Source organism: Electrona antarctica (assembly GCF_951216825.1).
Source record: "Electrona antarctica genome assembly, chromosome: 2".
In the NCBI taxonomy this organism is placed as follows: Eukaryota; Metazoa; Chordata; class Actinopteri; order Myctophiformes; family Myctophidae; genus Electrona; species Electrona antarctica.
The window spans coordinates 22,201,561-22,214,060 of NC_136807.1; the positions used below are offsets into that span (position 1 = coordinate 22,201,561).

General features: G+C 42.5%; 1 protein-coding gene across 1 annotated transcript in view; it reads right to left on the reverse strand.

The window, feature by feature from the left end:
* Positions 1-12,500, reverse strand: part of LOC306932561 (neural cell adhesion molecule L1.1-like) — a gene marked incomplete at its 5' end in the record, with an annotated part of 21,438 nt that overhangs the window by 2,490 nt on the left and 6,448 nt on the right. Inside the window, 13 exons of the mRNA XM_079514398.1 lie at positions 107-262; positions 941-1,054; positions 1,613-1,783; positions 2,021-2,143; positions 2,530-2,788; positions 3,366-3,472; positions 3,946-4,171; positions 4,893-4,963; positions 5,620-5,838; positions 9,720-9,821; positions 9,934-10,061; positions 10,518-10,668; positions 11,023-11,183. Of these exons, the coding sequence (XP_079370524.1) occupies positions 107-262; positions 941-1,054; positions 1,613-1,783; positions 2,021-2,143; positions 2,530-2,788; positions 3,366-3,472; positions 3,946-4,171; positions 4,893-4,963; positions 5,620-5,838; positions 9,720-9,821; positions 9,934-10,061; positions 10,518-10,668; positions 11,023-11,183 (1,988 nt within the window). The remainder of the gene's footprint in view (positions 1-106; positions 263-940; positions 1,055-1,612; positions 1,784-2,020; positions 2,144-2,529; positions 2,789-3,365; positions 3,473-3,945; positions 4,172-4,892; positions 4,964-5,619; positions 5,839-9,719; positions 9,822-9,933; positions 10,062-10,517; positions 10,669-11,022; positions 11,184-12,500) is intronic.

Genomic DNA, 12,500 nt, shown 5'->3' on the forward strand with positions numbered 1-12,500 from the left:
GTGTGTGTGTGTGTGTGTGTGTGTGTGTGTGTGTGTGTGTGTGTGTGTGTGTGTGTGTGAGTGTGAGTGCGTGCACGTGTGCGTGTGTGACTTCGTATAGCATTACCTGGCCCTGTGGTTTGGATCTCTTGGTCCCAGTGTGTGTGGTTTGCGTGGGCGATGATGAAGTGGTATTTAGTTCCTGGCTGAAGACCCGTTAGTGGAAAGAACCCCTGGGTGGTGTCCACAAAGTCTGACTCCTCCCACTGCGCCCCGACCGTACCTACACATGTACACGCATTAACACGCACGCACACACACACGCACACACACACACACCAATCAGTATTTGATGAGGCAAGAGGAGTCTGAGACACTATTTCAAGATGGTGGTGGTTGTGCTTTAATTACATGATATCATAGGGTGAAGTACATTAGACACACAGATGGTGGTAAAGTAGTTCTGTACAGAAGGGATATATATAGGGATAGTTATACTTATGATAAGTCATTAGGAACAAACTACCCAAAACAATAGATACCAGGCCTGTGCCATGGCATCTTATAATATAAAGGTCAGTAAAGCAAACATAGCATGACAATTTAATGTATAATTCTACCATAGTTCCTCCTCACAGTTCCTCCTCCCTCTATTCTTCTCTCCACTGCTGCAGCTCAAGTAACATGCAATAAGTTGCATCCCTACAGTATATCTTTCTTTCTTCCTCCCTCGCCTCTTTTACCCCTTAATTAGATGTATCAATTACAGGTGATGTTTCTCTCCCACTCTGTGTTTTTCACCCCTGTTTAAAAAGCGTGATTATGGGTAGGTTAAAAGGTCCCTTTCCTGTACTTTTCAACTTGAAACCCGTTCAAAAACTAGGAGAGACTTCGAGGGAAAGTGTCAAGTGTGAGAAATGTCCCTGGACCTAAGTGGTCTACACCTCCTCCGTCCTCTTACCTCCCTTCCTCAGGTACTGGAATTGGAAGGCATGGTTCCTGTAACGGGTCCCGGGCACCCAGCTGAAGTTGACAGATGTCTCCCCGGCCACCAGAGTGATGTTGGATGGAGGGACTGGATGGGAGGCACAGAAGGACAAAATGAGACAGTCAGAGGAGAGGCGCTTTGGAATGGGAATAATATATATATATATATATACACACACACACACACACACACCCACACACACATACGTATTTATATATATAGGCCTTTCGTTACTGTATTTACAGTAGTATTTAGACAGGAAACAGTGAGAGCGAGACGGGGAAGGTCGTCGGGATTAGAGCCTATGTGGTATGCGCCAGGTAGGCCAGGGAGTGCAGAAGTTCTGCATGCTACAATGAAGTAATTATTTTAAAAGTTTTTTTATTTGTGCATCGTAAATATTTGCCATTTGTATCCACACTGTGGATTATGTGGACTATAACATTGACTTGCATCCAAGAAAGAATAACCTGAGCAAATAAAGGCCTGGGCACAGACAGATGTTTATAACATTACACACAGTAGTTTTTTTCATTTTTATTGCTGCTATGTCTGAGAAAACCAGAACAAAAGACTTGTACCTGTACACAAGATTAAAGAAATAAAGTCTAAAACAATCACACATGTCTAAAAACGAAATCTCACCTCCGTCCAGCAAGGTGGAGCCCTTCCGCGTGATGGCAGGTCCATCCCCTGCGGCCGTGCGGCCGCTCACTTTGAAGATGTAGCTGCTGTGAGGATCTAGGTTGTCCAGCTCTAAGTAGGTCACAGTGGGATCACGTATTATCGACATCTTCACATCTTGGTTCTCCACCTCTGTAGACAGACAGACAGACAGACAGACAGACAGACAGACAGACAGACAGACAGACAGACAGACAGACAGACAGACAGACAGACAGACAGACAGACAGACAGACAGACAGACAGACAGACAGACAGACAGACAGACAGACAGACAGACAGACAGACAGACAGACAGACAGTTCATTATTCAAGGGGAATTGGCATAGTAGTGACAAAAGAAACAACAACAATATTCTTTAAACATACCCCGTTGATACTGTACAATGTATTCCAGCAGGATTCCATTGGTTTGGATTGGAGGAGTCCAGTGAAGAGTTAGTTCTGTCTCTGACGGGCTCTCAAACGTCAAGGATGCGGGAGGATCAGGAACTACGCACCAATGTGCACGTGCACGTGCACGCGCGCGCACACACACACACACACACACACACACACACACACACACACACACACACACACACACACACACACACCACCACTGTCAATCTCGCTTCAGCACTGATACAAACCGAAATACACATATTGATAAACATTTTTGTTGGTACTGTAACTGCTGTACAACCACTTGAGGATGTTACTTGAGAATGTTACTGTACAACATACCTTTTAAGCATTGCTTTTAACTAGGTCATATCATTAATCCATTGTTTATTCCTGTCTATTCTTAATTTTAAATGTTTACTTATTCGCAGATTTTCACCATTAAATGGACTATGTCTGGTCTGCTACATTCCTACATTGCTAATTGTTCTCACCTCCTTCTGGTGTGCTGAAGGGCTTTGGCTGCGATGGAGGGCCTTCCCCTTTGCTGTTGAACACGGCGACAGACACCTCGTACCGTGAATAGAGCCGGAGTCCTGGCACCTCCTCTGACGTCTTCATACCGAGCACCTCCACCACCCTGCTCTGCTCCGCCTCCTCCTCCTCCCTGCCCTCTGTCTCCCTGTCATTGTGCATCTGTCCCAGTGCTCTCCTGCCCCGCTCTCCCTGGAAACCCAGTCTTTTGATGTAGATCTGAACGTGAAGAGAGAGAAAGACAGAGAGAGAGCAGGAGACAAGCAAGCACATAGGGACACATAAAGGAGAGAGAGAGAGAGAGAGAGAGAGAGAGAGAGAGAGAGAGAGAGAGAGAGAGAGAACGGTAAGAAGGTGGAGAAAACTTTCCAAAGATTTGCTCTGATATTTTGCAGTTGACTGGGTTGCTAAGAATATCAAATCATGTGGATCTCGGGACCCACATGGGAACGGCCAGACAATGACATCAGTGATCTATGACATTAGCCACCTGTGACATTTCTGTGATGTATGACTTCAACTGACGTATGTACTGGAGATACTAGAGATTCTGTGGCCTACTGGCAGTGTTTACAAGAAATTTAGCGCTAATCAGTCTGGCAGTTTGTGAGACTAGCAACTTTCTAGATCCTTTTTTACGGTGTGGTTCCTGCAGGGCAATGCCGTACAAAAGGTTACTAAAGAAGTACCATAGCTGGTTTATAAAACGTTTAGGTTTAAAGCGATAATTGAATCATATCAAAGCAGTCCTCTCAAATGTTTCCCAGTACCGAGAAAGCCATTGTTTAGCTGTTACCTTGTATCCGAGCAGCAGTCCTCGCACCCACTGGGCATGTTCCCATGTCACTCTGACAGTGCTGTTTATCACAGTCACGTCCACCTCACCCGGAGCCTCCAGAGGCTCTAAGAGAGAGGAGGTTTGGATTAGCAAACATATGAATGAGGGGCATGTGAATGAGTAGATGGGAAAGACAGAGAAGAGAAGAGAAGAGAAGAGAAGAGAAGAGAAGAGAAGAGAAGAGAAGAGAAGAGAAGAGAAGAGAAGAGAAGAGAACTTTTTTATAAAGATAAACAATCTCACCATGTGTTGCACATGTGTGCTGCTGTTTTAGCTGATATTTTAGTGTAAGTCTATTTGTGTTCACTTTATTCTATCTTTCAAAGAAACCTCAAAATGCCAGATGTCTATTGCACTGAAAACAGCATATTTACAAGCTCACAACATGTCGCCATGCGGCGTGTTGAGAGCTTGTAGAGCTGTCGTGCTGCCGATTTACACAACCAAGTGTAAATCAGGTGAAATCAAAGTTAAATTATATCCTCAACATGGAATTTTGCATCCTTAGCATTCAGCAAATTGAAAGTGTGACATGTACCGGCCTCTCCAGAGTATCCAATCTCAGCGATAGGTGCGAGTCCCTCTCCTTGTGTGTTGACGGCCTGGACTTTGATCTCAAATGGTGTGTAGGCTTCTGTGCTGTTCACGAGGAACGGTGGAGCCAGCGCGTAGCTGTGGTGCCATACATGGCTCTGACCCTCTGCCTCACGCCATGATACCTTATACTGGAAGCCTGGACCGTTGTGCATGCGCTTCTTCATCTCCTACACAACACACAAACACGCACACAAACACACACACACACACACACACACACACACACACACACACACACACACACACACACACACACACACACACACACACACACACACACACACACACACACACACACACACACACACACACACACACACACACACACACAGGTCAACTCATGCACAGTAACATACTGCACTCCAGCTACAGTATGTTAGCTAGAAGTATGATGTGGTCATTACATTTCAGTAACTAATCAAAATGTTGGTGATTGCTCAAATATATTTTCACACCACCATAACTTTGTAGAATGAAAAATGATATTCCCATGCTCTACATTTTTCGGGGAGTCGTGCAATCAAACAGAAAACACTCAAAGGTACATACCAGTAACAAAAGGTCAAATTCAAAAGGTGTACAACACAGTGAGTTATATGTGTAGATTTGACTGTGTCATATCGTTAAGATGACATTATGTGATGAGAATGACTTCAGTGGTCAAACGTTCAACAATAAAAACAACTTTGACTGACAACTCCTGTCAATATGTGTTGTACGAGCAGGTGTATACTGTACACACCATTCTAAGTGTTGTGTAAACAAATAGCAATCAAAAGTAATCAGGTTACATTATTTTGACTAAGTCATAGAAGGGTCATCTGTAATAGATTCCATTTGAAAAGTAACCTTCCCAAACCCACATGTCAAGAGAGTCATCATACTTACTTTCCACTCAATGATCAGAGTTCCTGGCTCCAAGGAATTACTCCGCACATGACTGGGGTTTGTGTCTGGAACTATAGGGAAATTACATAGTATGGTTAAGAACGCAGGATGTGAGGTCCAAAAAGTGCATGGCAATAAGCAAATGAAACCTGTGGCCCCATCTTGGGTGCGCCTTACCCTTTATGCTTAAAGTTCTTACTAGCTTGAAAAACATTTTCAAATAGTTCAACTAGCCGATCTAGGTTGTGAGCTTGTAGATCAGCTATTTGAACTATTTTAAAATGTTTTTCAAAATAATAAAAAAATGGCAAATAAGTTTAAGTATAAGGGGAGGCTCAAGGTATATTGTGCGAAATGTTTGTTTACACAGCTAGCTCCACCTGTGACCTCCGCAACTCTGTTTACACAGCTAGCTCCACCTGTGACCTCCGCAACTCGATGTTTGTTTACACAGCTAGCTCCAACTGTGACCTCCGCAACTAAATGTTTGTTTACACAGCTAGCTCCACCTGTGACCTCCGCAACTCGCATATGGGTATTTTTGACAACTTTTTCCAACACTGTATCACAAATTAAATTTGAAGGTACTGGCATGATCCTACAGATGTCTACAGTAAAAACAGGGTGATAAATTGATATTTGACTGTGAAACAGGCTGCCAGACATTGTGCTATTGTGGTATTGGGTATTTAAACTCAACAGTGTCTAAATGTAGCTCTATTCTCACCAGCAGGTGGTGTGTCATGGGATTCTGACTCTTGGCTGGGATCACTGTTGCCAAACTCGTTAACCCCAATGACCCGGAAGCGGTACTTGGAGTACGGCTGGAGGGTCAACTCCAGGTGGTTGATATCTCCGGAGACCTCCCTCCACCTCTCCCAGCTCTCCTGAGACGCCTCCTGAGCCTCTTCTGTGAGCTGCTCCTCTTGTGCCTCTATATTGAACTCTGAGAGATGAAGAGATACATGAAGAAGAAATAAAACATTTTGAGGATTATACTGTTGATATAATGTACACTGACTGTATATTAGTTAGGACCATCTGCTCTTCAATCCTTTTCATATCAAGGCCCATTATTTATTCATCATTTGAGCCACGCACATACCACCATTTGATGAGATTTAGCCTCTCGGACCAAAAACCTGAATATTTTGTTGTTGTTGAATACGATTTTCAATTCCATGCTGTATTGATGTGGTACCACATAAGAGATAACAGGCAAACATTAAGTGATGTTTAACAATAAATTAACTCTTCAGAGTGTAAAATGAAACAAAATAGACATAAGGTTCCATTTGGTTTCATTTTACACTCAAGAGTTAAAGATCTATGAGGCTCAATTTAGTAAGCAACTCTCCATCATTTAGCTGGTGGACCACTGGTTGAGAATAGATGGATCTACAGTATAGAAGGATCTTACGGTACATAGTTTTTTTTTTTTAACATTTTGTTTTTGGCTTTTAGCCTTTATTGATAGTTATTAGTGAAGACGGACAGGACAGTGGGAGGGAGAGAAGGGGAGAGACATGCAGCAAAAGTCGTCATGAACAGGACTCGAACACGCCAGAGCCTATATGTGGCATGCGCCTGGACCACTTGGCCAGCGGGCGCCCGGTACATAGTATCTTAACTTAAAGGACCATACTACTGGTGCTCTGGCCTGTTTAGCTCATTGACTACTCACGGTATATGTGACATTACTGATCATTTTCAAAAGCATTACGTGGGTTGATGTTTGAGGAAGCCACTAGATTCCATTAATTTGATTGATTGATTGATTGAAGAATTTATTAACAGTTTGCAGAATTACAGTACATTTCAAGCACAAACTCAATACAAAGGCTGTTAACTGTGAGTGGACGACCCAATTAAGCATTACACTTGTTTACAACAGGGTCCACCATGTTCAATTCATCAAAACATTTAGAGACGTACAAATAGACACTTCTATATAGACAAAGAACAGTACAGGAATTCATCATAAAGGAGGTAAAAAGGGAAAATAAACATATACAGTGAGGGGAAAAGGGGGAGGGGGGGGGGCGGTGGGGGGGATTCAGATTTTACGGGGGCCAGTTTCGAATTGCAGCCATCCGTAGGTGCCCTTTGAGAGCGGTTTTGAAGGAGTCAAGGGATTCGTATGTCTTAATGACTGTTGGTAGGGCGTTCCACATTTTGGTGGCATAGGAGCGAAAAGAATTTAGTCCCTTGTTTGTGCCGAATCTGGGTTGAACATGATTCGTTGCACTCCCTCTGGTGTTGTGGGTGTGGACTTCGTTAACATTAAGGAAGTATCTACACAGGTACATGGGTATCTTGGTGGAGTATCGAATCTTGTGGACCAGACCCATTGCAAGATGCTGTACTCTGTCGCCGACCCGTGCCAGCATATTGGCTTGGCCATATAATTTACAGCACTGACGCTGCACATCATCATCGTCACAGAAATCATCCCTGATAATGTGCCCCAGGTATTTAAACTTCTTTACTATCTCTAATACCTCACCTGCCAAAGAGAAAGAGGGAAAGGTGAGCTTCTGGTCGTCCTTTGTTTTACACATCATAACGACACTCTTTTTAGAGTTAAACTTAATGTCAAATAAAAGGCCATACTTGGTACAGACCCGTAATAGCTGCTGTAGGCCAGCACTGTATGGGGATAGTACAACAAGATCGTCTGCGTAGATCATGTGATTGATAAGGTTATCCCCCACCATGCACCCAGTTTTACACTCATTACGCTGTTTAGATAAATCATCCATGTATAAATTAAATAATAGTGGCGACAAAATTCCCCCCTGGCGCACTCCATTGGACACCAGAAAGGGTGTTGACGTACTCGTTCCCCACCTAGCCTGCATAGTTTGGTGAGAGTACCAATACTGCAGGACCCTTATTAGATATAATGGGACCCCTCGCTCTTGTAGTTTTAAGAACAGTTTGCCATGATGGATACGGTCAAAAGCCTGTGAGGCATCCAGAAAACACATAAATATTGTACTGTTATGACTTCTGTACTGACTGACAATTTCCTTGAGCGTGTAAATACATAAATCCGTGCCATGTTTTTTCTTAAAACCAAATTGGTTGTCGGTGGTTGCTGTATACTCTTTGAGCCTGTCCATGAGGATACCTTCTAGCACCTTTGATATAATGCTCGCTAGTGCAATTGGTCTGTAGTTGTCTATGCTAGTTAACTTTCCCGTTTTGTTTTTAACTACTGGCACTAACAGTACAGCCAACATGGACTCAGGCAGTATGCCATGCATCACTAGCCCAGAGAAACACATTGCCAGCAGCACTGAAACTCTATGGCTAGAATGTTTCAGATGTTCTGCTGAAATCATATCCTGGCCACATGCTTTGTTTAAAACTAATTTGTCAATAGCATAACTCACCTCATCATGCCTGACAGTCACTCCATCACTGTGGGGAATCTCACCAAGGTTGAACGCATCACTCTTAACACAATTAAAAATATTTTCATAGTGCCTTCTCCATAGCTCAGCAATGTTATCCGGCCCAGTTATGCCATCAATACTAGAGGGCATCGGCATCTTACTATTGTTAAGCACCTTCACTTCCTTCCAGAACTCATCAACATTGTTTTTCTGTAGCTTTTCGGCCATAGAGTTTGCCCTCATGGCCTGTTCATTTCTTTTAATGTAGCGCAGAGCGTACATTATAGTCAGAGTCAGCCATGCATAGACGGGGCCACGTATAGAGCCACAACATAATAATCGAACTCTGGTTATTGGGGGAAATGGTGTTATTGCGAGCCATATAAACACTTTGATGGAATCATCATGTTATTCTGCTTGCCGTATCCACATTAATTGGAGTCTTGTGTGAGCTGACACGTAGTCACTGATTTTATCGATCCACTTCAGCCATGGACACAAGCTTCAAAATAGACTTGTATTCACAGTGCACTCACTGAAACAAATGACACATCGGATAGAATAGAAGCATTTCCCAATAATGAGAAGGTGGGCCTAATTTAGCCACTCAACCTGGTGTCCATATTTTGGGCTCTATTATAGGCAGCTTTCAAAATTATCAGCTCTGCAACCTCACAACGTGTTGCGATTGTTGTGAGCTTGTTGGTCAGCAAATCTTTGCTAATTTTGTCCAACGTCGTCATACAACAAAGTTTAAAACCGGGTTTTTAACTTTCATGTTTTACACGCAAGTCCTGAAATCTTTGCTGTTCAGTTGAGCTACAACAGAGAGCGTGTTTGGGAAGACAATCTATTTGAGGTTCAAACAGCACCTCTTGTCAACCAGTAGGTGTTCTACCTTACTAAATGTCTCAATAGAAGAGCAGTTAGTTAGAACTGTATTATCATACTCTACCATACAGATCGGTGAAAATGACATTGATTCATGCAAACGAGTTATGGATTGCAGTTTTAAGAGGTTAATGTGTTCTGTATATCTACAGTACATACTGTAAACTGCAGAAGTATTTACTGTACATGGTTCAAAACAACTTGATTTGAACAATGGTTGTTTTGAACCATAATACTTCAACTGAATGACCTGATTATTCACAGTGACCAGAGCTTCATGTGCATGTACACGTAGTGATTGATTTCTGTTTTTCACTCAATAAGACATGTAAAACACAAATTGAAAAAGGATACACAGCTCAATATGATTAAGGCGGTGATCATGTACTAACGAACATTCAGTCTATCAAATCCTAAAATAATTGAATTTATGAGAAGAGCATGTAAATACTGTTCATGTGAGCGTGTGCGTGAATGTGTGTGTGTGTGTGTGTGTGTGCGTGCGTGTGTGTGTGTGTGCATGCGTTTTCAGTACCTGTGATAGGACTGTTGTGTGAGCGTCCAGGTATCCAACTGAGGGTGAGACTGCGGTCCTGCATGTCAGACAGGGCCAGTGCGTAGGGTGGGGCTGGACGATCTGCGGAACAAACAATATAGATAATACATATCATATACGTAACACATATACAGTACACAAACACAACACACATACACACACAATCAGGCTTTAGTAAAGCCGCTTTACTCACCCACTACAGTGATGGAGCCAGTGGCCTCTATGTTGTCCAGTTCAGTGATGACCTCACAGGAATACAGCCCGCTGTCCTCTATCTCCAAGTCTTTCACTAGCAGGGTTCCATTTCTTAAGACGTTAAACCTTAAGAAAGCACATGGCAATTCTGTCACTACAGGGTTCCATTAATTTAAAGACAGTATACCTTATAAAAGGCACAAGACAAACCTGTGACTAGCAGGGTTTCATTTCTTAAAGACAGTATTGATTGATTGATTGAAGTATTTATTAACAGTTTGCAGAATTACAGTAGCCAAGCACAACTCAATACAAAAACTGTTAACTGTGGACGACACGACACCATAAAGCATTACACTTGTTTTCAATTCATCATAACATTTAGAGACGTACAATTATACACTTATACGTCCCATAAGAAGACGGCCCTACCTATGAATTGGATTAAGATGTTAATGAATCAATGGATTAATCAATCAATACATTACTAAATAATTGAAGTTCCCACAGCGACGGCTTGTAAACATTGTACAGAGAGAGGCCAGTGAAGGTGTTTGAGACATCATAAAAATATGTGTTTACTTGAGTGGATCCAGGTTCTTATGACCGTCTCGTTTCCAGACGATCTGGGGGTGGTCGAGCCGAGGGTCCTTATAGAAGTGACAGTCCAACTGAGAGCTGTTGCCTTTTAAGACGCGCACGTGATGGGGGGCGGCCAATATCACGGTACGATCTGAGAGGACACACAAACAGATAGGTGTAAGCAATGGTGGTTTGAAGGATTCTGTGTAAAATAGTCATTTTTTTTAGATTTTAAGTGATATCACTGAAATCAGTGCTAATGAAAATATTTCACATGGGTTGGTATTTGTTTTGCACTTCAGCCATTAAAAAATGGTCGGTCTACAAGCGCAGTGGAATGCATTGTGAGCTTGTAGATCGGCTATTTTCAAACAGTTTTTCACATGACCATTGTCCAAATGTTTAGGCATTAGACAAGTGAAACAGAACACAGGAATAACCTTCATTGCATCAAAAAGCAGTACAAGCAGGTAAATGAGAACAAACAACAGTGTTTTAGACTCACTGAGGACCTCCAGGTAAGCGATGATGGAGATGTTGTAGTTCCTGATGGTGCAGGTGTAGGAGCCTCTGTCATCTCGACTGGCGTTGGACAGCTCTAACATCCCGCTGGTCAACAGCGCCACGCGAGGATCTGACAGCAGAGGAAGAGACCCCTCTCCTTCCCTGTAGGGAACACACGCACGCACGCACGCACGCACGCACGCACGCACGCACGCACGCACGCACGCACACACACACACACACACACACACACACACACAGAGCTATCATAAACTGTATTGATCAGTGGTTGAAATAAAACTATTTCAAGGTAATAGTCATAAATCCATCTGCTTGGATCAATAGGTGTTCTTTGGCCGATCGATGAATGGATGATAGACGGATGTGAATCAATGAATGGTACGCAGACCTGAACAACTGTCCACTATACTCTCTATCAATCTACAGTGCAGTTGAGAGGGTATACGCCAAGACAATAGCAGATCTACAAGCTCACAATGCCTCGCAGAGCCAGGCTGCTATTTTCCCAATATTTATCTGCGGAACTGAGTCAAACAAAATGGGTGATTATTTTGGGGGGTCGCTTTCTGAAAAGGTTGAGAAACACAGATCTAGGCAGTGCTAAAAGCCAGCCGGGCTTTTAACTGGATCGTTGTAAGTTACCAGGTATTTTCTCTTTCCAGGGCATTTCATTTCATTCATTGGTGTTGAATGATTGTGTCACACTGTGCGTGCCTCCACAACCAGTACAGAACAGCTGATCTTTAACAACACAATACTGTTATAATAGTAGCGTTCTTCTAATGGTGGTAGATCCTATGCCTGAAAGTCAATGTTAAAAGCAAATAAATTAAATCTAATGCTGTCCAACTGTCCAACCCACCGCTTTCCTTTTTTTTTTTTGCAGATTGAAACAGATTAAATACTGTGATTGATCTTTTTTATAAGATCTATTTTTATATTATTAATGAAAGAAAATGTTTACCACTAATCTTAGTAATAGAGGTAGACATATTGATGATACATTGATCTTTTCCTTAATGTAATGTGCTAATGAAGTCCACAGCCTCCAGGCAGCTATAGAAAGCTGTGTATGTCTATGATGGTGTCAAGCTAGTGAAACTGAGCAACCTGGGAGTGGCCCATAGACTGTAAAAAAATAGGGTGTGGCCCTGTCCTCAATAATAAAACCATCTGGAATCTGGATGAGCCGAATGATGCGATACTGAATAGCCTCCACCAGGGGGCATGGTTTCATCAAATATGAAGACATGAGCCTGCATGTATGAGCAAAGAGGCACTGATTTCGCATACTTGGTCAAATTGGTCAAATTACATTTTGCAATTACTTAAAAGTCGTAACATGTAATAAACACTCCTATTCTGATATATTATTAGCTCAAACCAGGGGGATCTACAAGATCAAAACATGGCTACATTATTGTATAAAGTGATTTCTTGCCTTTTTGTCCTGTGCCA